Genomic DNA, 22,673 nt, shown 5'->3' with positions numbered 1-22,673 from the left:
ATATAAGTAATGCATTTTTGTACAGTCAGACTAATTTACTTTCAAATGGTTAAGATTGCCTAGTTGGGCTGTTTAATCATGTGTTATATTGATGACTATGAATGAACTGTAGTGTTTACAGATTGAGTAAAACAGTGCTTGCAATATGTCTTTTATTAATTGTGAAAGGTACTTTGCATTTCTTAACATTAATTTGTTTATTTCTATGAAAGTTGCATCATCATCATATGATAGTAATCATCGTCAAGCATTGTTCAGTGCTTGCGACTGTTTGCCGGCTTGCACAGAGTTATCTTATGATGTGAATGTACTCTCACTACCACAAAACTGGACATATAACACTGAATCGTATGGCATTTCACCAAATGAAACTAAGCAGTGAGTTATATAAATTATTTTTCATTAGCATATGATTAGTCTTATTTGTTATAAGACATAGTTTAATTAATAATACATACAATTATACAGAGTCATTCACGGGAACCGGATGTTTTTGAAGTGGGTTGCACTCGGGCGTTCGTGGTGGGAGGGGCACGTGGCTGGTGTCTGACGTTTCCTTTGTTCATAGCATTTACATTTTAGTCGTTGAGATGGAGCCGTGGACGCTAGAATCCGTAACTGCTGTTCAGCGAGATTTCCGCCGTCAGTTTAACAGTTTAATATCCATCGTAATGCAAGATTGCGATGGGTAAACAACCTTCGAACAAGTGGTTCAATATTTAAGAAAAACCACCGGGTCCCCGACGAACTGCTAGCACTCCGGAGAACATCGAACGAGTAAGGGAAGCCGTTGTCAGAAGCCCACGCCGCTCTATTCAGAGGCATTCAGCAGCGCTTCAAATGAGCACAAGTACGTCTGCACACAGACCTGCGTTTCCATCCGTGCAGCAGTTAAACGAGGAAGATTTCACGCAGCGACAATTTTGTCGACAAATGGTAAGCTTGTTATTGTTAATGAGTGACATTTTCATCTGAATGGCTTCGTCAACAAACTCCGGCCTGTATTGGGCAGAAATCCACATCAGCTTCACGAGAGACCACTTCATAGCCCAAAGGTGGTGAGAAATAGGAAATGTGTGAAGAAAATGACGCTGCCGTAACTGTAACAGCTGATATTGCGATTTTGAATACTTTTTTCATCCCTGAGTTACGAAACCGGGGAATCGATTTTCAAAATGTGTATATTCCAGCAAGATGTAGTGTAGCTACAACCCACACAGCGAGGGCAACGATGGCTGTTCTCCGTAACTTGTTTCCGGGACGGATTGTTTCCAGATTCGGCGACATTCCTTGGCCCCCTCGGTCCCCCGACTTGAGTAGTGAATTTTTTTTTGTGGGGGTTCCTGAAATCGCGTGTGTACGGAGATAAACCGCGTACATTGGAGGACCTAAAGATCGCATCATCACGTCACCCAGATTGATGTAGACATGCTGCAAAGAGGCCAGTTACCGTGAAAGGCTACAACAATGTATTGCCCAAAATGGACATCACTTGCCGGACATAATTTTTCGTTCATGAGTAAGTAGCAAATGCTTTGATTTAACAAGTGTTTAAGTACCAATAAAACTTTTTTAAAGTAAATATTCAATTTTTTGATAATTTTAAAAACATCCGGTTTCCGTGAATGACCCTGTATAATTGTATGTATATTATTGGTAACTTTTCAATGTTTTGTTACATAGAATCCATTTATTACTTTAAACATAAAATTGCAGGTAATTATTTGATTAGAAGTCTGCAACAGATTGCCAATTTGAATGAAATTTGGAGTTCTGCTTATCAATAAAAAAGATCTTGAGCAAAAGTAGTCAGGTTAATTTTGACAGGCTAAAGAGAATTAAATAATTAGTTTCTAATAATTATAGCTACATATAAAAAATGAAAGGTTGTGATATTCAGCAGTGAAGAATCAAATTTGCATTAAAAGAACATTATTTTCAATTTGTTACATTTTCTACTTGTACGACCTTCCTTAGTGACATTATTAGCCAGAAGGAAGGTTACAGGAGAGAACAAATTTATGTTATAATAAAAAAAGAAGATTAGATTAAAGTCAATTCAGGTTTTTTTTGTTGAATGAAAATTTAATTTGTAGGGATGAAATTTTTTGAAATTAGGTATAGAGGAATTTTAAAATTTGTTTAAAACTAAATTAAATTCTGGAAAAAATTTTAAACAACTTTAATTAGAGTTATTCCTCATTACTTAAACTGGTTTTTTTTTATAAAGAAGACATGCCAGTTTCGTAAATTTAAAAATAAAAACAAAAACCCAGCAACTAATTGTACATCTACCTACAATAAATATAAAAAAAACATTTTTCTTTCTTTTCTTACGGGCATTTTTTCAGGATACAGGAAGTTAGTTAGTCGGAGGTGTGAAATTTAATATTACTTTTATATTTTATTTTGAAATAGTCATTTAATGGCCTCCTGTTAAGACTAACAGGCAGCTGAATAGATCATAAAATATAGAAGTAATATTAAATTTCACATTGCTTACTAACTTTCTGTATCCTGAAAAAATAACTGTAAGAAAAGAAAGAAAAACTTGTTTAAAATTTTTGTTATTCATAATTATTCTAGGTATTGTACAATTTGTAGTTGGGTTTTAGTTTTTTAATAATTATTTTATTTAGTCCTTTTTTTTTGTTTCCATAACTTTACCATTTAATACACTAGTCATCTAGATACGTTATTTTTTTAAAAATTCAATTTTTTTCCAAGCACATTTTTCACTTGTAGAACAATGAATTTTTCAAAAAAAACCACAAGTGTTTTTTTAAAAGCATAACTTTTAAAAAGCACCCTCCCTTCTAGATTTGGAAGTCGAAAGTTCCAGCGTTCAAGTCCTAGTAAAGCCAGCTATTTTTACACGGACTTGAATACTAGATCGTGGATACCGGTGGTCTCTGGTGGTTGGGTTTCAATTAACCACACATCTCAGGTATGGTCGAACTGAGAATGTACAAGACTTCATTCATACTCATACATATCATCCTCTAAAGTATTATCTAAACGGTAGTTACCGGAGGCTAAACAGGAAAAAGAAAGGCTACATTACATTACCTGTTACTGCCCAGAAATTAGTTGCAATTGGTTAAATCTGTGAAGCTGCGCTACGGAAGGGAACAAACATTACACAGTTAAATACAATACCCTACGAATAAAAAAATAAAAATAAAGTTTGTATTGTTACCTACATATCTGGCTTTTTAAATGTGTAATTTTTATAAACATCATACAATGTTTTCTGATTTCCAGAAACACTTATGCAAATGTGATGGGATTTTTTAATTCAAGAGGAGTTCATAGTATTGTCAGAGTTGCAGTTATGTCTCGGTCAGATTTTATTGGTAGGTTTTATTTTTTATTTTAAATAAACATTTTTGATTAGGGATGTCATCTTACTGTCATTTTTTTTATTAATTAATTATTACTTAAATTTCTGTAAATATATGTTGATGTTGAGCAGCCATTATTTATTTCTGTTATTAGTTGTGTAACAAAAATTAATTTAGCAGTTTTTAGCAGTCAATTCTGATGATATTTTGGACTCTATAAGGAGGCACAGTTCCATTTATCAGAGTATTTATCACAGAATTCACATTTATTGTCTGCTGACAACCCATAAGCCTTTCCTGGATTGGATATCAAGATAAACAATAAACAATGCAATTAAATAATGCTTCAAGGTGGCATGATTGCACACCCATGAAGTAGCTGCAGGTAATTACAAAATTTTGTTATTACCAAATTTTTGTTATTTTGTTTTTAATATGTGATATGTGTGAGCTTCAATATAGTATATGTTGGAAATAGGAAACACATAACCAGTAAGAATATGGAAAAATTACTTGAGGAATGCGTTTGTGAATTTTCTCATTGCATGATTTGTTTTATCTTTTTGACTTTCAGCTAACATTGGTGGTGTGATGGGTTTATTCTTGGGATTCAGTTTTATCAGCGTGTTTGAAATGTTTTACTTTAGTTCTATTCGTTGGTTGACTGACCTTCGAAAAAAAATAATTGCAACAGAAAATGTGAAAAATGTAGAAGATTGATTCACTGCTTAAGTAATAATAATTGTAATGAAACTAGTGTATTAGATTAACATGTACATGCAGGTATTGTCAAAATAATAAAGTAGTTAAAAAAAATTTAAATAATTGTGTATTGTTCATTGGACTCATCCTTGTTTTCCGATGTGTGTGTGTGTTTATATTTATATATAGGGCAGTATTTGTGTAGTATTCACCCCTTGATGAACACAATTCATCCTGTATAAAACAGAAATATGGTCATCCTAAATTTAAGAATAAACTTAAGTTACCAAAGTCCATCCATGTTGACAAAAAGCTGGATGAAATTCATAATAAACCTGCAGATAAGATCAATAAAAAAATGCCCATATGGATAGGTGTTCCTTCCTACAAATATGTCTTCAAAGTAAGCCATCCACAATATGCCAAGGTATCTATTTTTGCAAGTGGATTACTAGTTTTATGCATTCTTTATACCCAGGGGAATACTTTTTTTCTTGAAGCCTGGTCTCCTCTCGCTAATTAAATAATGTAAACAACTTTTGGATCTCCTCTCAAAAGTTAAATAATGTAAACTTTTGGATTTTGTAAATCCAGATTTGTACATGAAAAATCAATAATTTTAAATTAATATAGTATTCAATACAATTACTAGGTCTACTGTAAAACTTGCAAATTGTGAGTCCACTTTTTTGATACAATGTCAATGTTACACTCAGAGAAAGAAAAAGTCTCGTATTGCATTACTCAAAGCAGAAAAATAGCTCTGCTGGCTAAGGCAGATGGCCTCCTTACAGCTCTGATTTTCTTTTGCTGACTTGTTTTTATAAGGTTATTCAATTCAAAAAGGAAAATTTTTTGAAATGAGCCCAAGTACTTTATACACCTACTATATAGGTATATAATACCTATACAGGTGTTCTATATACTATTTTACATGCTGAATCTGAATATGTATTCTGAAACAACCCATCACCTAATGTTCTTAAGTTACAATCCCTAGATTTATTTGTTCCATCATTAATGAAACAAACACTATAAATAAGGTAGTAACGGTATATTTGCTTATTCACATCAGATTTATATTGTAATGCATGCTGTAGATCTATATCTGATACATAACAGTCAAATGATGAGTATCAGCGAGTCAAGTAATGAGTAATTCAACATGATGAAATTTTCTTCAGTACGACTTCAGCTTTTTGTATGACTTGCTGAGTTCTTTAGTTGTGGTAGTGGTTTTATCATACACGTATTATAAAGATTGTTTCATAGGTGATGCCATAATTTCAGTGAAAGATTTTTATGACAAACTACTTTTGGTATTATTTTATTGAACAATCAAGATTTGTTAATTTGTGCGTATATTTCATGCTGTTTTATTGTACTCCATGGTAAAACAATTACATGAAATATTTTAAGTAATGAATGAAAGTAAACTAAATTATTACAGAAATACTTAAATTACAAAAATAATTATTTTTAATTTATAAATACTTGTATATATTTTAGTTTATTTTCATTCATTAAAACATTTTGAACTTTATAATGAATAAAAATCAGGCTTATGAAAATTTAAGTTATGTTTCCGGAGAATTCACCACAAAAATCAAACAAACATTATTTTGACTATCCCTTGGGAGACCAACATAAATCCTGGGCCCTACATGTAGCATGCATGTTAAACTTACCCAGTGGTTAAAGGGAAAAAAAGAGCATTTGCCTTTTGGCATACCTATGATTTGACGAGAGCCTACAAACCATTATGATGATTGCTATTTTTGCTTAACAAATGTTGCTGGTTTCAATTCAAACAATAAAAGCAGTATTGCATACCCAAAATGTTTGTTCAGTTAAGACCAAAGTACTTCATAGTGTTGATTTACAGATTCTGATCACTACAACATCTTGGAAAGAAATTTCCAAGGAAGGCTCAACTAATGAATCCTAACTTTAATAGGTATTAATTACATTGCAGAACAATCAAATACTGGACCTCACCTCATCACACAAGGATCAATCCTGTGGCAGCCATCTTTTTTATGGTACCCACACCTATTTTTGTGATTGTAAGGGTTTACGGAAAAAATCATAACTAAAATACAAAGGGTTTACGGAAAAATCATAACTAAAATACTATTGGCCCTTGAAGGATGAAACAGAAAGAAATCTATTCATATTTTCTCAAGGTAAAAGATTGCTTATTTACCTACCTATCTCTCTTCTTTCTATGAAAAAATAAGCAATAAAGATGAATATGAAAAACTGTTAAATTTCACTTTTTGTAAATTTTTTCAAGAGGCAGAGATGGCACACACAGTTTGAATTACATTTTTTTATATGTATGTATATGTTAGTAGTTTTACAATAAATAATATTAATGGTGATATACTAATCCTAAATTTTTAAAAACTAATTTTTTTTTTAATTCAAATTTTGGCTTCAAATAACTCTGATGGGGCTGATGATAAAAATCTCGTACTTGCACAAGAAGTGCTCCAAGGGGGTTTCTTGTCTTCTGGGCACTTTATTTTTATACTTATTACTATAGTTTAAATAGACTTGTTTGAACCATTCAACTGCAATGTTCATGTTATAACAGGCGTGAAGTCATTCCCAGTCATCAGGAAAATTCAAGTTGCAACATGCTCATTTATGCTTGTTGCATCATTTAGAGTTACAGACTAGTCAATCTGATATTAGACAGTGATCTGTTCACATCTTTACTCAGTGTCTCAACAGGTTTTACTTATTAATATTATATTTGCAAATTTTAAAATCAGTTAAATTTTTTCATTATTTTCAAGAACAAATGTTCCATAGGAATTTATGTGAATGCAGTATCATAAAACTGTATGGTATAGTGCCAAAAGAACTCATTAAAATTTGTGAATTTAGTGATGAAAACCAACAACTAATTTTTTTACATGTTAATTCAGTCACCTGTATGGACAGTTCTGTTGTGACCCTTTGAGAACTCATAAAAAAAAAATAGTTAAGAAAAACTTTAGACAAATAACATTAGAGCAAGCTCTTAAAGAACACATTTTCCCAAATTTAAATTTAGTTCCTGGAAAGTCTCTTTGTGTTAACTGTTTCACAAGTATTTTTTCTCAGCAGAACAAAGAACTATATGAATGTGAAGATGAAGAGCAATACATTGCCCCACATCACAATATTGAACAATTGGATGGTGCTTGTAGCATTTTCGATGTATCACCCCCATCAAAATTGAAAAAATTAAGCACGGATCAAAGGCAATCAGCATTAAAATTTAAAATAAATTAAAATTTAAAATAAATAAGTTACCTGAAAAATTAAAAAAGAATCTTGAATTGTTTTGACTCAAAATTTTTTGAAAATGAAAATCCAGCTTTTCATTTCTTGTTCAAGATGAAATCCAAAGCTTCCATTGAGTCAACAGCCATGCCACAGTTCACCCTTTTGTGTGGTTTCAAGGAAAATGATGCATTAAATACAAAAGCGTCTGTATTTTAAGTGCACTTGAAGCACGATGCAGCAACATTTTATTGCTTTCAAAAACTTTTAACAGACCACATCAAAGAAGTACATCAGAACATTAAAACCTCATCTATTTTACTGATGGTGCTTCAAGTCTGTATAAAAATAAAATGAATTTTGCAAATTTGTGCAATCGCAAAAAAGACTTCAACTTTGAAGTCAAATGGCACTTCTTTGGATCATCACAAGGGAAAAACGCCTATGATGGTGTGGGAGGAACAACAAAACAAGAGGTAGCAAAGGCCATTAAACAGTCAGATACTAAACGTTGATGAATGTATTCATTTTGTAATCACAAGCTGAAAACAAGTATTTTTTTATTAAATCAGATGAGATAGCTAAGATTACAGACAACCTAAAAAACCATTTTGATTGCTGTGAAAGAGTTGTTGGTACTAGAAGCTACTACAAATATGTTCCTGTGTCAGAAGGCATTGTAAAATGTTACTTTTTTTCAAACTCCAAGGACTATGAAGATCATTCTGTGTCAAGTATTGTACCACTTTCACTTAAGGGAAAGGACTCTATTGCTTGTGTGTAAGACAATCAATGGTGGATAGTTGAAGTGGTAGAAAATAGCCTTGAAAATGACAATGTACAGCAATGATATTTTTTCACCCGGCTGGATCAAGTACATTTCAAAAGTCTGAACAAGACAAAGGGTGAGTACCAGTCTGCAAAGTCCTGAGAAAGTTGACATCACTTGAACTAACTACAAAGATGGGTCTCCTGACACAATTTCAAGAGAATTTTCAAAAGAGATATCATCACAGCTGTTATTGGTTAACCACACTAAATAATAAACTCATTGCCAGAAAAATAGGATATTTCATTGAAGAATAATTAAAATTTTGCTAAAATTTATTTTTTCTTTGAGTGTTTACAAACATAAACCAACATAAAAATAAAAATGAATTCTTGAAAAAGATGTAGGCTACTCATTGAAATCTCAGTTTGGGTAAGTTTGACAAGCATTTTTGAATCAAAATTATATTAGTTTACTGGTATTGGTTAAGTTATCATTAGATTATGACCTATATCATTAATAATTTTAAAAAAAAACTATTGAAAACGTCCACTTCAACAACATAGGGGCTAGCTATAAAACATGTAAAGTGCAAAGAAGACAAAAAAAATCCCCTTGGGAGCACTTATTTAGCGAGTCAAAATGGTATTGCCTTAAAAGGTTTTTCATGATTTTTGAGAGGTTATAACTTTTTTATTAGTACAATACAAAGTTGTGCAAATTTGAGATAAGTTTTCAAAAATTCATAAAAATTTAAATTTAGAGGTAAGTTCAGCATTAATATTATTTACAGTGAAACTACTATCATATACCTACATATAAAAAAATAATTAAAACGCTTGAAAAGATTACCAAAAGTGAAATTTTTCAACTTACCAAAATGTTCAACTTTAATGGTAATTTTCTCACAGAAAGAAGAGATATAGGTAAATAAACCACTGGGCCAATCTTTTATGTTGAGAAAATATGATTAAATTGCTGCAAGGGTTCACAACATAAACTGTGGAACATGTGTTCCACATCATCCAGATCTCCGCAATATGGACATGCATTATCATCCACTCTCTTGAACTTGTGGAAATATTGACAGAAACAGCTGTGGCCCGTCAGGAACTGTGTGAGTTTGTAACAGTCATTTTAGCACACAACTCGACTGGTGGTGTCCTGCTATAACAAAGACTGCCTCAGTTGAAACAATCCTGTATGGAGAGCACGCTCTCAGGGCCATATGCCTCCATAAACCCGCTATGTGTGTACATTTCTCTTTGAACTCATAACTTTTTTCCACACAGGGATCCCATAAAGAATTAGAGTTAACTACATTTAGATATATCTTACGCCTGGAAGATTTAGAGCCACCCATGTTTGTGAGTTACCTACTCAGAGCCCGTATGGTCTTCTCAGCCTTCTTCACAACCTAGCCGACATGTGCACCTACGGTCAATCCAGAAACTCAAGTATTTAACTTCTGTCCGGAAATATGGAGTGTCCCTTCACCTTCAAACGTATAGGCTCTAGCCGCCTCCTTCCAACCACGAATAATGCTTTAGTTCTACAAGGAGATAAACTCAAACCCAGCTTAGTCAACCAATCATCAACAATGACTATTGAACTTTTGAGATAATGTCTCTTTCACTCCTGGCAACTACTACAAGAGCTAAATCATCGGTATATGTGACAGTTGAGTCCCCTTCAGGATAAGTCAGGCCAAGTACATCCCCTCATACACAAGATTCCAAGCGCTGGTCCAACAACTCAGCCCTGTGGAACCCCACAGTGTATATCAAAAAGCAGATGTTGGTCCCCCAGTTCATATACCATTTTTCTGTGCTGGGGATCTCTGTAAAATTTGGTGAAGGTATGGGGAAATGCGCCATTTCTCCAGGGTCTGGAGTTGGACACCCAACTAATGGAATTTTGGACATCCAGGAGTATTACAGCCGGAATACTCCTGGAATTGCTAAGTACCATTGGCAGCCCATTCTACCAAATCCATGATGTGTTTTGCAGCATCCATCGAAAAACAACCTTGCTGCAGCCTAGCCACAAGTAACCTTTCTAACAGCTTACAAAGACTGTTTGTCAAGTATAATGGTCAGTAAGTTGTCATTTCACCAGCACCACTAGGTTTCTCAATGAATACTAAGATCATATAGTTCATGATATTAAGGACAGGAATTGGAGCAACCTCCATGACGATCTTCACAACCTCCGATGGAATTCTGTCCGGTCCCGGACTCTTATGAGGCTCATGTATCTTGAACAACAGCAGGTAATCCACAACTATCTCCATCCTGGGATCACCCGCCCTCGCAAAGCGGATGGCGAACAACTCCAAGACCTGGGCAGCTGTGAGAGTGGAGAGACGGCTTCCAAAATGCCCCATAACTATCCTGAAGCCGTCCCCCCACACATCGCAATCAATCTCCCGGCAGAGACCTCCATGCACCTCACTTGGCCTCCATTGCAAATTTGTAGTTGCATCGGCTGAACAGATACTCTTCTAGTGCCATCACAGTATGAAGGCTGTGACTGTGATGTCTAGCTGCTCGCTGATATTCCCTATGCTTGGCTTGACACCTACTTCTCATCTTGCTCAGCTGTGGGGACCACCAGTATGCATTTCTAAAACTGTCGACTACCTGAATAACACCTGCCCACTCACACTCTTCAGCCACTACTTGGTGAGAGTGCAGGGAGATTAAACCCCCAATGAGGCTGACCACAACCGATTCTCTCAACCTAGCACATCCAGACCTGGATACCCTCTTAAACAGCCGTTGTTGTCGGACTGCAACCGCAATTTCTATCAGATTGAGAGACTGATCGCTCAAACTTTCTTCTTCCAAGACCCGTCATGAGATCAGTGAGCTAACATGTGGGGAGCTTACAAATGTCAAATCAAGACATGATCAAGAGTCACCGCTCTGAAAGGTGGGATCATCGCTATTGATACATATCAAGTCTAACGCATTGATAAAATCCCCTAGATAATTACCACGTGCGTTCCGCTGGACAACAGCAAAGGCAGGGGATTTAAAATCCTCCAAAACTAAGATCCCAACCTTGAAACTCTGCAATGTAGTCAAATAGATGGTCCAAGAAATCTACATATACCTGTAAGTTGGTGTTGGGGAAGTGGTAGCAGAAGAAAAAACCACAACATTCCCCACATCCACACACCCAGACCATGCGTAGAATTAACCCGTGTAACACCAGCGACGGGGAAACCAAATCAGGCGTCACATTCTATGTCTGAAAGCCACCTGTTGCCCATGATCGGCTTTTTATTTGCTTTGGAAATGGCAATCATATCAGCTCCATGCTGGAGGGCCACCCGCCACAATTACTGATTGCACCTGTTGGTGTTCAACTGGAGAATTATTTCCGTTTAGGACAAGCCCTGCTCAACGACCAGTGGTCCACTGAACCATGCAACTGGCTTTTTCCCCACACTGCTTCATTCTATGCCCCGGCTTACCACAATTAAAGCACAGGGCTGTGTGATCCATACCGGTATAATCTGGTGCCACGTGACCAACCTCCCAACATTTGTAGCATGTTGTCTCAGCATTCCGAATAACAGTGCGGCACTGCACCTGACTCGAACCCTGTTTTGGGTTAGCTTCTTGGCTGCCCAGTACGACATAATTAATGTAGCTTTTTGCGTGCACCCTAACGTGGGATGAAGAGAAATCAGCCTGAACTACTCCTCCTCCTGGCCAAGGATGGCCCCAACACTTTTATTGACATCACTCAGGTGTACCACAATATGGCAGTCAGCCTTCGATCACGGTTCACCTGAAAATCATTTTCACCCTTATCATCAATTCGTCATTACTGCCACACCTACGTAACAAGACATCAGTGGCTTCGTTAACTGATACTCGGTCCTTCATCGACTTAAACAAGTAGGCATTTGACTTGCCTGAAGACCTCACGAGTGTTTTGGAGTCTTGATGCACTGGACTGGAGGTGGTTTTACTCCTAGCTACAGAACTGACCTGCTTCGTCAGGCAAATTCGAATTGGTTTTGCCCTGCCCCTACCGAGGTAGGCTAAGAGTCTCCGGGATAAATGTCCGCCCTTGTCGCCAGAAAAACTGAAAACTATGTCACTCGCTTCATTGAGAACAAGGTGGTATGCCTTAGGCAGTCAGCCATACAGACTCTCATATCTCATATCTTCCTCTCTGGAGTCATGAAAAACCATATATGTCACACCACCAACCAGGTCGATTCTTTGCCTAGGAGTACAGACCTCTCCATCTTGTCTCAGATCACCTGTCCTCGCTTAGCCCAACCCTCCTGAAACAAGAGAAAAATCTCACGCTTCATGCTATGGTCTATATATTGACATACATCATCACCAATACCTCCAGCCTAGCTACGAGTCTCCAAGTTGCCGCCAGAACACTCTTCCTCATCTGAGGAAGCGATACAAAAGCACTTGGTTGCCGGAGAAGCCCTCCACTCCATTGTAGCAGCTATGATCGAGTCAGCAACTTCTATCTCCATATTCAGGGACGATGTGGAGCTTCAGAGAGAGCGACCTGTCCTCACCAGCGGACGCTGCAGCTTCCTAGTGGGATGAAACAAATTCCCGTCTATCCTGTGGTTATACCATTCGTCAGATCGATAATGATCAGCACACTTTTATCACCATCAGTGTATTTGGGACCCAAAAACAAGCTCTATAACACCACACAGAGTATATATACAGAGGACTCGTTATATCAGAAACATTCTATATTTCTAATTATTTTATTTTAAATAACTTCCAAGTTATTGATATACATTTATTATCATTAATAATAATTGTATTAACTATATTACCGCCTACAGATGTTATCTGTATTGGCTGGAGATAACCAAATAATCACAAACAATGAAGATTTACCCACTATAAAGTCGAAACGACAAAAATCACAATAAAAAATCCATCCGTTAACCAGAAATCATAAAAATTTCAAACCACATCCAGTAAACAGTCATCTAACAATACCTATCATCCGTTTCCAAGAAAGAGCCGTAAAAACTGGACAAAAACACTATTATCACGGAGCAGCACAACAACATGACCGTATACTTACTCAACTATCCGTAAACCCTTACAATCACAAAAATAGGTGCGCACATAGTAACAAAAATGGCCGCCACAGATACTGCTTAAATAAAAAATTAAAAAAAAAAAATAGTTTTAAGGTCCTGAGACATGTAGGAAACAAGTGGGTAAGTTTCAATTTTTTTTTTAATTGGTCAAGCAACCAGCTTGTTTTTTTCGGACACTTAAAATGGATTGACCAATAAGACTTGTTCAAGTCTTAAAGAATGGAATTTATTAAACAAGGATACTAAAATTTCAGTATATGTAAACGAAACAAAAATTTACTGAAATGCTTTAGAAGAGATGGTTTAATTTGTTTGTTCCTGCCAAGATGTTACAGGGGCTAATGTCTGAACTGAACATTGAATAATAATTGGCATTTATTTATAGACTCATCAAAAAGAATCTTAAAGGCAGTGTTGTGCATAACTTGAATAAGTTTTCTTGTATATTGGTCCTTTAAAAAAGGGTTATGTTAATTTGGAATTAGTTATCAATAAAATTAAATATGGCAATCATAAGTGGATTATGTGTGGTCAAAATAATATTGATGGTCCTATGACAGCAAGGAGGATACACAGTTTTCTTGGTTTTTATGTGAATGGGATAGCAGAGACAGAAAATCATTGGATAAGGAAAGACTGGTCAAAAAGAGCTTCATTAAATCCTGTAATCAAAAATGTGGAAAAGCTCTCATAGAACCGAATAAAGTTCTCTTTCCACCTCTGCATATCAGGTTAGGCTTGATGAAGCAATTTGTCAAAGCCTTACCAAAAGAAGGTAAACAAATCTGTGACAAATTTCCAATCTTATCAACCACCAAACGAAAAGAGGTGGTCTTTACTAGTCCTGACATTAGAAAACTTCTCAAATGGTAATTTTGAGAAACAAGAAGTTGGAGTAAGCCTTAAAAGATGGAGAAAAATCTAATATAATAGGTCCCAGAGCCGTATCTGCAGCAGTTTTAGAGAAATTGAGCTGAAAACCAATAAACTGAGCTGTTTTTACTGTTTGATGGACAATAACTTTGTTAAATGGGTAATTTACACAAAACTTATAGAGAATTTAATTCTGTACAAAATGGTGTAAGATAATTTGAATAAAATAAAAAAAGTTAGAAAAAATTCAAATTTTATTTAAAAACAGAACATTACTATATTTGTCAGAAAAGTACTTATTTATTATTAAAAAAAATTACTGTTAAAAAATTTAATAAAACTGGAAATTACACATTATTTGTAAAATAAAAATTACTTGGATAATTTTTTTTATTAATGATAGAAATACAATAAATTATTTGAAAAATTATTATTTCAGTTGGCAATAAAATAACTACAGATGAACAACAATGCACAATGCATTGAATTAGTATTTAAATCATTCTGTAAGGTACATTAAGTATATTGGGCATCGTGAATTGTGCTGTCATTTCTGTGAATTTTAGTTTGAACGTGATCAGTTTGCCATTGAAGTAATACCGTACTTATTTACAACAGAAGAATACACTAATATGGTAGGCATCTTGGGTGTGTGTAATGGTAATGGTATAGCTGCTGAAGTAGAATATTTTGAAATACATTTTCAGAATTGCAGGATTCCAGATCCCAAAACAATTAGAGCGACTTTTTGCAATCTTTGGAAAACAGGTTCACTACCAAGTATTCTCATACCAGCTACAAAAGATCTGTCCAACACAACACTGTTACTGATGAAATTATTATAAATGCAGTTCAGAGCAGTCCAGGTGTCAGTACACAACGTCTTTCAAAGCGGATCAAAATTTTGTATTCGATGATTTGGAGGATACTTAAACAAAACAAGTTTTATCCTTATCACGTACAGCCAGTTCAACATCTACACCCAGGATATGGTCCGCTTTGCTTGGAGTTCTGCAACTGATAAAATACAAATCCACAACTCTACAAATGTGTTTTGTTAACAGACGAGGAAAATTTCACTCAAGATGTTGTCAACAACTTATGCAATGGGCACATATGGGCAGAAGTAAATCTTGAAACGGTGGACGGCAATTTTCAATAACTAACCACTTAAATACTGAGCTTTACTTGCACTTTCTTCAAGAAGAATTGACAGAGCTGCTTGAAGATATTCCTTTAGCGCCGAGATGCAATGTATACTTTCAGCTTGATGGCACACCTCCCCACTTCTATTATGCTGTTTACATTCACTTAAATCACAATTTCCCTGAGAAATGGATCGGTCGTGGAGGTACACATTCCTGGCTACCAAGATCACCTGATCTAAAACCTTTAGAGTTTTGCATCTGGGGATGGACGAAAAATATTGTGTACAAAACAAAAATACATTCTCATGAGGAATTAATTGTCCGCATTATGGATACGGCTGAACAACTTAAGAACAGCACTGAAGAACTAAAAAGAGCAACAAAAACAGTACAGAAGCTTACCAAGAAATGTGTTGAAATGGCAGGCTCATTTCTGAATATTTATTATAAACTAGTATGTATAATACACTATGGTGTATGTACAGTTTCTAAACAAAATTCAAATTTTTCTAAATTTTCTACGTTTTATTCAACTTACCTTATACTATTCTGTTCAGAATTGAATTCTCCACAAGTTTTTTTAAAAAGTTTTTGTGTTTATTTCCCATTTAACAGAGTTATTGTAACTCATAACATAAAAAACAGGGTTTTATGTATTAATTTTTACACCACACTTCACAAAAACTACTGCAGATATAGTTCTGGGACCTATTTCATTAGATTTTCAGGCCAAAAACCATAAGAAATCACTAATTTTGTCCCTTATTTAATGCCCTAAAAATTTCAGTAGACCTCATTTCACTGACGTAGCTGAAATCCAAGCAAAATCTTTTACTAGCCTAACTAGCAAACAAAGCAGTTTAGGACACATGTTTATATGAAGTTTTTCCATTATTTTCACTAGTAGAATAGGTTATGAAAGTCCTGGGAGAACTTCATGATACACCTGTATAACAATCCCAAATTTTTATTCCCTCTTCCATGTGTGCTAATTTTGCTGGAATAAATTTAGAAAAAGTAATTTGCTACACAAAATCATTCAGTGTTAGTTTAAGTGAGAAGAACCATTAGTTATATTTAATTATGGGTTATACAAGTACATATAGCAAATTACAAATCCAACATTAACAGAAACTGTGAATTAAAAGGACAATAGTTTAACGCATTAAAATATTATGCATTGTAAAAACAATATTGTGATAATGGAATATGAATGATATGGAAAAGTCTAATGCACTTTTTCATCACATCATAAACAGAATTTTGCTGGAAAACCATAATATAGCATCAGCTAATATTAGAGTGAAAAAGTGAAAATTAATAACACTAACAAGTAAAGGTGGTTAAGTGATGAAACAGTTACAAAATAAGATTTTAAATGTTATATTGAACAGATTTGATTTTGTCTGTCACTAAAAAAAATTAGTAGCTTAACATAATTTTTACCAAATTCTTTGATAAAAATATGGAACACGAATAGTATATAATGATTTTTCATTATTAGGCTCATGAAAGTATAATGAACATATTAGCAATTACTCTAGGTTTAGTTTATAACATTTTTTCATATATGTTGACATTTCTTATGCGAGACATAAATAATAATAATAATTGTTTTATTTTTTCATCAGCAGTGATCAGTTTGATATACTTTTGTGTTTTTTCTTGATTCTGCTCTTACCCTTTACTTTCACATAATTGTAACATCCTACGTATTTTATTTTCTCATTATATATTTTAATCTTTATTTTCCTGCATAATATTTATTTTCAACACTCTTTTATTTAAAAATGTCTAGTCTACTCATATTGTTATTTTAATTACTTCCTCTACTTAAGCAATTAATTTTTTATTCTTTTTATTTAAAAATTCCATTTTTTTAAGTTCAACTAAAAAACAATCATTAATTATTTTAACATAACACTTTTATTTTACTCTGAATTCTAACAAATTTGTTCTGTCGTTAAACTTTTCATTCAATGTTTGATTATTTGTGACATAAAAAATGGCTTATAGCGTTATCAGTATACACAACAAAGCTAATAGAAGAGAAGTCAGTTTGACAAAAGAGATAATAGGTATTTTTTTAGTTTGAAGTCCCTTTGGTGATGAATAATTGAAACCGAGTTATCAAATTTTAGGTGATCGTATACCAATATAAATTTTTGATAAGTAATTTATATATTTAAAAATATGTATTAAATAAATAAAACAAATTATTGAATAAGAAATTTTCACTAAAATGATCCAGTATAAGAATTATTATTCTTTGTACATATGTAAAAACCTAAAGATGATAGCCATTTTATTAGTATCACAATTCAGTTACAGTAAGTACTATTGTTTCTTATGTGAGTGGACAGTAGAGACAAGAAAAACCACTACATTAAAAAAGATTGGTCAATGAAAGCACTCACAACTGGACAGAAAAATACTATCTGTCAAACTCTTGCGAAGTGGAAGAATGTAAATCTTACAAATAACTAAAAACTTTGATGAAAAATTCTGATAAAGCAATGAATCATAATCGCCAAGGTTTGTTATACCTTAAGAGCAGTTTCTCAAAATAATTGAAGTAAAGATTGAAGAAGGAATATCTGTTAGGCCAGATAAGTAAGCTAATGAAGGATTCTGACTGAATGAATTTGAGAAAGCAGCATGGGTATCATTTAAAAATACAGTATTCTTAAATCACTTTTGGACAAAAAGAAGACTGAGAAATAAATAGAATTGGTGAATGAACTTCTTGAAAACTATAAAAAAACTGGGATGCAATATGTTTAAAAATACACACGTTACATTCACACATCTTAACTTTTCCTGCTTAATCTTGGCAATGTAAGTGACTGGCACAAGAAGGCTTTCAACAGGATTTATCAATTATGGAAACACACCAGGGAAAATGGAACCCAATTATTCTTGCTGCATACTGCTGGAGACTGAAAAGCAACATTCCAGCAGCTGAAACAAGAATAAACTAACTATGGAAAAGCAGATATTAGGACACTTATCGTACTATAAGCTGTATAATTCCTTAACAAATTAGGTTTTCTTTAAATCTGTGTTACTAAAAAACCCTGCTTCCATTCGGTTTTGGGTTGCAGATTTAAAATTGGCGAAAAAATCCTGTACGGGATATTGAATGCATGTAACAGAAAAAGCATTTTTTGTAGTCCATTGTTATCGTAGTAATATACAATGGACTTTTAAAAATAAAACTACTTATACTACTGTAACTGTATAACTTTTGATCAACTTTGATGTAAAAGACAAAATTATTTATTTTAACCATATAATTGATGTTATATATAACTTGAAGAAAACAAAATAATTGATGGTATATGCCATTATAAAAATAAAATTTTATAACATCATTATCAAGTTAAGTGCCTAGTCCATCAGACTGGTCTAATGGTTAAATCATCACTGAAAATCAGCTGTTTAAAAACAGATTTTCAAAGTTGAAAGTTCTAAGGTTCAAATCCTAGTAAAAGCTAGCTGCTTTTATGTGGATTTTAATAATAGATGGAGGATACGACCCCAACTACACATCTCAGGAATGGTTGGCCTAAGTCCGTACAAGAATATACCTCATTTATACATATCCTCAACTCATTGAGCCATGAGGGGTGAGGAGGTTGCATACAATTCACTAGTTGAACAGACTGCAATGTACACATTAGAGGGGAAAAAGTGACTGAAAAGCAAATTTTTAAATTACATTGAGTAACATATCTTATTAGAATAATATACATGAATAGCACTTTTTAAAAATATGTATTTATTATAAATAAACTAGAGAAATAAACATAAAAAAATTAAGAGATTTTATAATTTAAAAAATTAATAAAATGAAAATTATGATCTGAAATGAATAACTGGAAATTATTTTAATAGATTAAATTATTAATAACGAACTCTATGACCATTTCAACCAGGTACTGGTCATTTTATTCATAATAAAAAGTATACTTATGGGAAAAAGAGCTGGAAGATGAGGTATAGTGTGACTAAAATCTGAATGAAGGCTTTTAATAATTTATTAGTTCACTTCTTCCTAGACAAATATTTGAATATAATTTTATACATTAAGAAATTGCTTACAACCAGCAGTATATATATTTCTAATTCTTGCATTTTTATTGCAACTATCTTCAATTAAGTACATACAGAATGTAATTTTAAATCACCTGAGAATTTTTAAAAATTCTCACTTTGTAATACTGTCTCCTTTTTATTTGTTCCGTAATAAAGTTTAATTCAGAGTATAAAATTCATCTTCAAAATAATTTTATATGGGTTACATTTGAAGGAAATTAAGTTATACATTAAGCAGACAGCATCTCTCTGTCAGTTACCAAACTGAAATTCCATTTAAATACTTCTGTCAATCCTACCTGCTTTAACCGAGACAGAAATTATACAAGGACTAATATGCCACTGAAGAAGAGATAAAAATTTTGCATACTAATCTCAAAATACTACACTCATGTTTCCTGTAATAATGTCACTAACAGGAAATAATTAGCATGATCTTTCAGAAATCTGTAGGATGATTGGAATTAGACTTATACAACTGGAACCAGTATCTGTTATTGGGAAAGCCAGAACATACATCCAGCTGAGTTAGATCCTAGATCGGTCAGACCAATGATTATTAATTAGATTTTAACAAATGTGGGGAAAACAGATTTATAACATCAGGAAGATTGTCAATCTCCACTACTAAAAATTATTAACATTAGACAGTATAGAAAATTTTAGACAGTACAGGTATGCAAGGCACATAAGGAAAAAATTTAAGTTGGAATAAAGAAGCATTTGAATCATTAAGAATGTGAAAAATCATAAACTGGCAATAGCTCGGAACTGCCTTGGAACTATCACAGAATGGTTTATTAGAAACATACTTTTAAAAAAATAATAATGGTGATGGTGGAAGAGCCTAGTAGCTGGGTCTCCAAACATAAACCTAGGGACGGTCTGGAGACTCTAAGGTGACAGCCCCTTCACGGACTACTACCCTTCACAGTGCTCGTAATGCAGGAATGAGAATTCTTCATTACTAGCAAACTCACACACAGCCTTGGAAGTAGGACAGGATCTATTATTATTCAATGAAATCAAAGTCAAAAATACTGAAAGATTTAGACACATTAAATTTAGCTGCTTGGAATATAAGGGAGTTATCATACAAGGAAGACGAACTGAATATGGTGCTTAAGGAGCAGAAAGTAGACATAGTGGTAATAACAGAAATAAAGAAATTAAAAGGAACTAAAGATTAATTAGATTACTGCATGATTTACAGTGGAGTTCCACGGAACAGAAGAGAGAGCATGAGCGTTGCAATCCTGGTTTAAGAGAAATTGTAGAGAATATTGCTACAAAATGAAAGAATAAAGTCTGTAAGAATTAAAATTTTTAAAGGTCATTTGACAGTCATAGGGATATCTGCTCCCAAGGAAGGTAGGAAGAAAAGAGATTTTTTATAATAATCTGCAGAAGCCGACAGATAAAATTAATAGATCAAATTTAATTATAGGAGACTTTAATGCTGGGGTTGGTAATCAGGAGTAATAGGCAAATTTGATGAAACATTGGTAAACTCGAATGGTCAACAGTTACACCAGTTTGCATCATTTAATAAATAATTTAAGGATTAACAACCCTTTTTTCAAAAATAAAGATACTCACAAGTCTTTACTTACAGTGCAAGAGGGTTAAGGTCTAATAAATTTATATACTGGTTAATGACAAGATGAGGAGCAAGATTCAAGACAATAGAGCACACAAAGGATGGTGACATATATAGTGAACACTATCTTCTGGTAGGTAAACAATGTGGTAGGTGAACAATTCTGGCAAAATGAAAGAAAATGGCCTGAAATGGCTGGATGAAATATGATGTGTTAAAATTCATCTTCTGTAGGGGAAAAGCATTCAAATACTCTATCAAGAACGATTACAGAAGTGCCTTTCTCTTGTCCCCACAGATGATGATATCGATTAGAGTAGAGTAAGATTAAGATGTGGATTCAGAAGGCAGCATTTGAAGCCATTAGTAAGAGGAAAAGAAAGAGGGGTTTAAGATTAAAAATTTGGAATTCAGAAATAGGAGACGTTATTAAGGAAAAACTAGAAGCATTATGAATCTCTTGCAAAAGAAGACGCCTGAGTCCTGGGAAACTTATAAGACAAAAAGAACTGTAAGGGAAGCTCACCAGGTCTAGTGCGAGAAGTTTGTTAGCATCGTAAAACCTGATGTACGTAGTAGGCATTTGTGTGCTTACAAAGAACTGAAGCTTCTGAATAGAGAGGAAAAGGAAACAGCATCGATGAACATTATATCATACAAAAAAATGGGTAAAACACTACAAAAATCTATGGGTGTCAGAATATGTTACGCAGTATCAGACTGGAAGGAGTAGATCCTGTAACGATGGACGAGTTGAGTTACAAAAGTCATTGGATGGTATGAAAAACAGAAAGGCTATAGGATTAGATGGCATTAATGCAGAATTATTAAAGTATGGTGGAGTATTCCTTAAGCTAAGACTTTTGCATATAGATTAACAAATGCTGGAAGAGCTGCAAGATTCAAAATTCATGGTGTTCAGCAGAGGTAATCTCACTTTTTAAGAAAGGAAAATGGAATGACTGTGCACATTACTGTGGAATTAGTCCTTTAAATGCTGGTTACAATTTCTATTATAATTAATAACCGAGTGAACGTTATTGCAGAAGCAATCCTGTGTTAAGAGCAGAATAGCTTTAGGATTGGACGTTCATGCACCAATAATATTTTAGTTGCAAAAAGCATTATTGAAAAACAATGTGAATATAATCTAAGAGACATGCATGACCTTTATTAATTTGGAAAAGGCTCATCATAAAATCAATTGCTCCACTCTCTGGCATATTTTGTAGGACAGCAGATAACTACCTCATTCAATCAAACCAAATAAAAATATACCATAACACACAGATTGTGATATTACTGGCAGGAATCATTTAATTAGGGAGTAACACAAGCGTGCAGTTTTCCTACTTTATTTTTATATATATAGTGTTCCAGGAAGTATTCCCCAAACTTCAGGTACTGATTCAGGATACCAAAATGAGCAAAAACATTCATATCGACAAAAGCCCTATTTTGCTTTGTTTTCCTTCTTGATGCTATTTTGTGACTTTCAACAAAAAATTATTTCTCAGGAATGGGTATATCAACTTTAATTAAATTTGGCAAATCTAAGACTAGTGTCTAATTTTACAAAATAAAAATTTTGAAAAATCACCTTTAAAAATGTCAAAATGGCGGCCATCTTAATTTTTTAATCTTTAATATCTTTGTAATTATTTGTTTGATCAAATTTTTTCATATTAGAAAATTTATTAAGCATTTAATTCTGAACAAAATGACACCTCATTTGCAAAAATCCATTGAAAAA

General features: G+C 33.7%; 2 protein-coding genes across 2 annotated transcripts in view; one reads left to right on the top strand and one right to left on the bottom strand.

The window, feature by feature from the left end:
• LOC142322770 (pickpocket protein 28-like) overlaps positions 1-4,121 on the top strand; it is a 42,206-nt gene extending 38,085 nt beyond the window's left edge. The window contains exons 8-10 of the mRNA XM_075361846.1: positions 213-378; positions 3,265-3,356; positions 3,919-4,121. Coding sequence (XP_075217961.1) covers positions 213-378; positions 3,265-3,356; positions 3,919-4,064 — 404 coding nt within the window. The 3' untranslated portion in view covers positions 4,065-4,121. The remainder of the gene's footprint in view (positions 1-212; positions 379-3,264; positions 3,357-3,918) is intronic.
• The window catches only part of Prp19 (pre-mRNA processing factor 19), an 80,213-nt gene that overhangs the window by 20,054 nt on the left and 37,486 nt on the right, over positions 1-22,673 (bottom strand). The window lies entirely within an intron of this gene.

Source organism: Lycorma delicatula, chromosome 4 (genome assembly GCF_047948215.1).
Source record: "Lycorma delicatula isolate Av1 chromosome 4, ASM4794821v1, whole genome shotgun sequence".
Lineage (NCBI taxonomy): Eukaryota > Metazoa > Arthropoda > Insecta > Hemiptera > Fulgoridae > Lycorma > Lycorma delicatula.
This window is presented reverse-complemented; position numbering and strand designations above follow the sequence as displayed.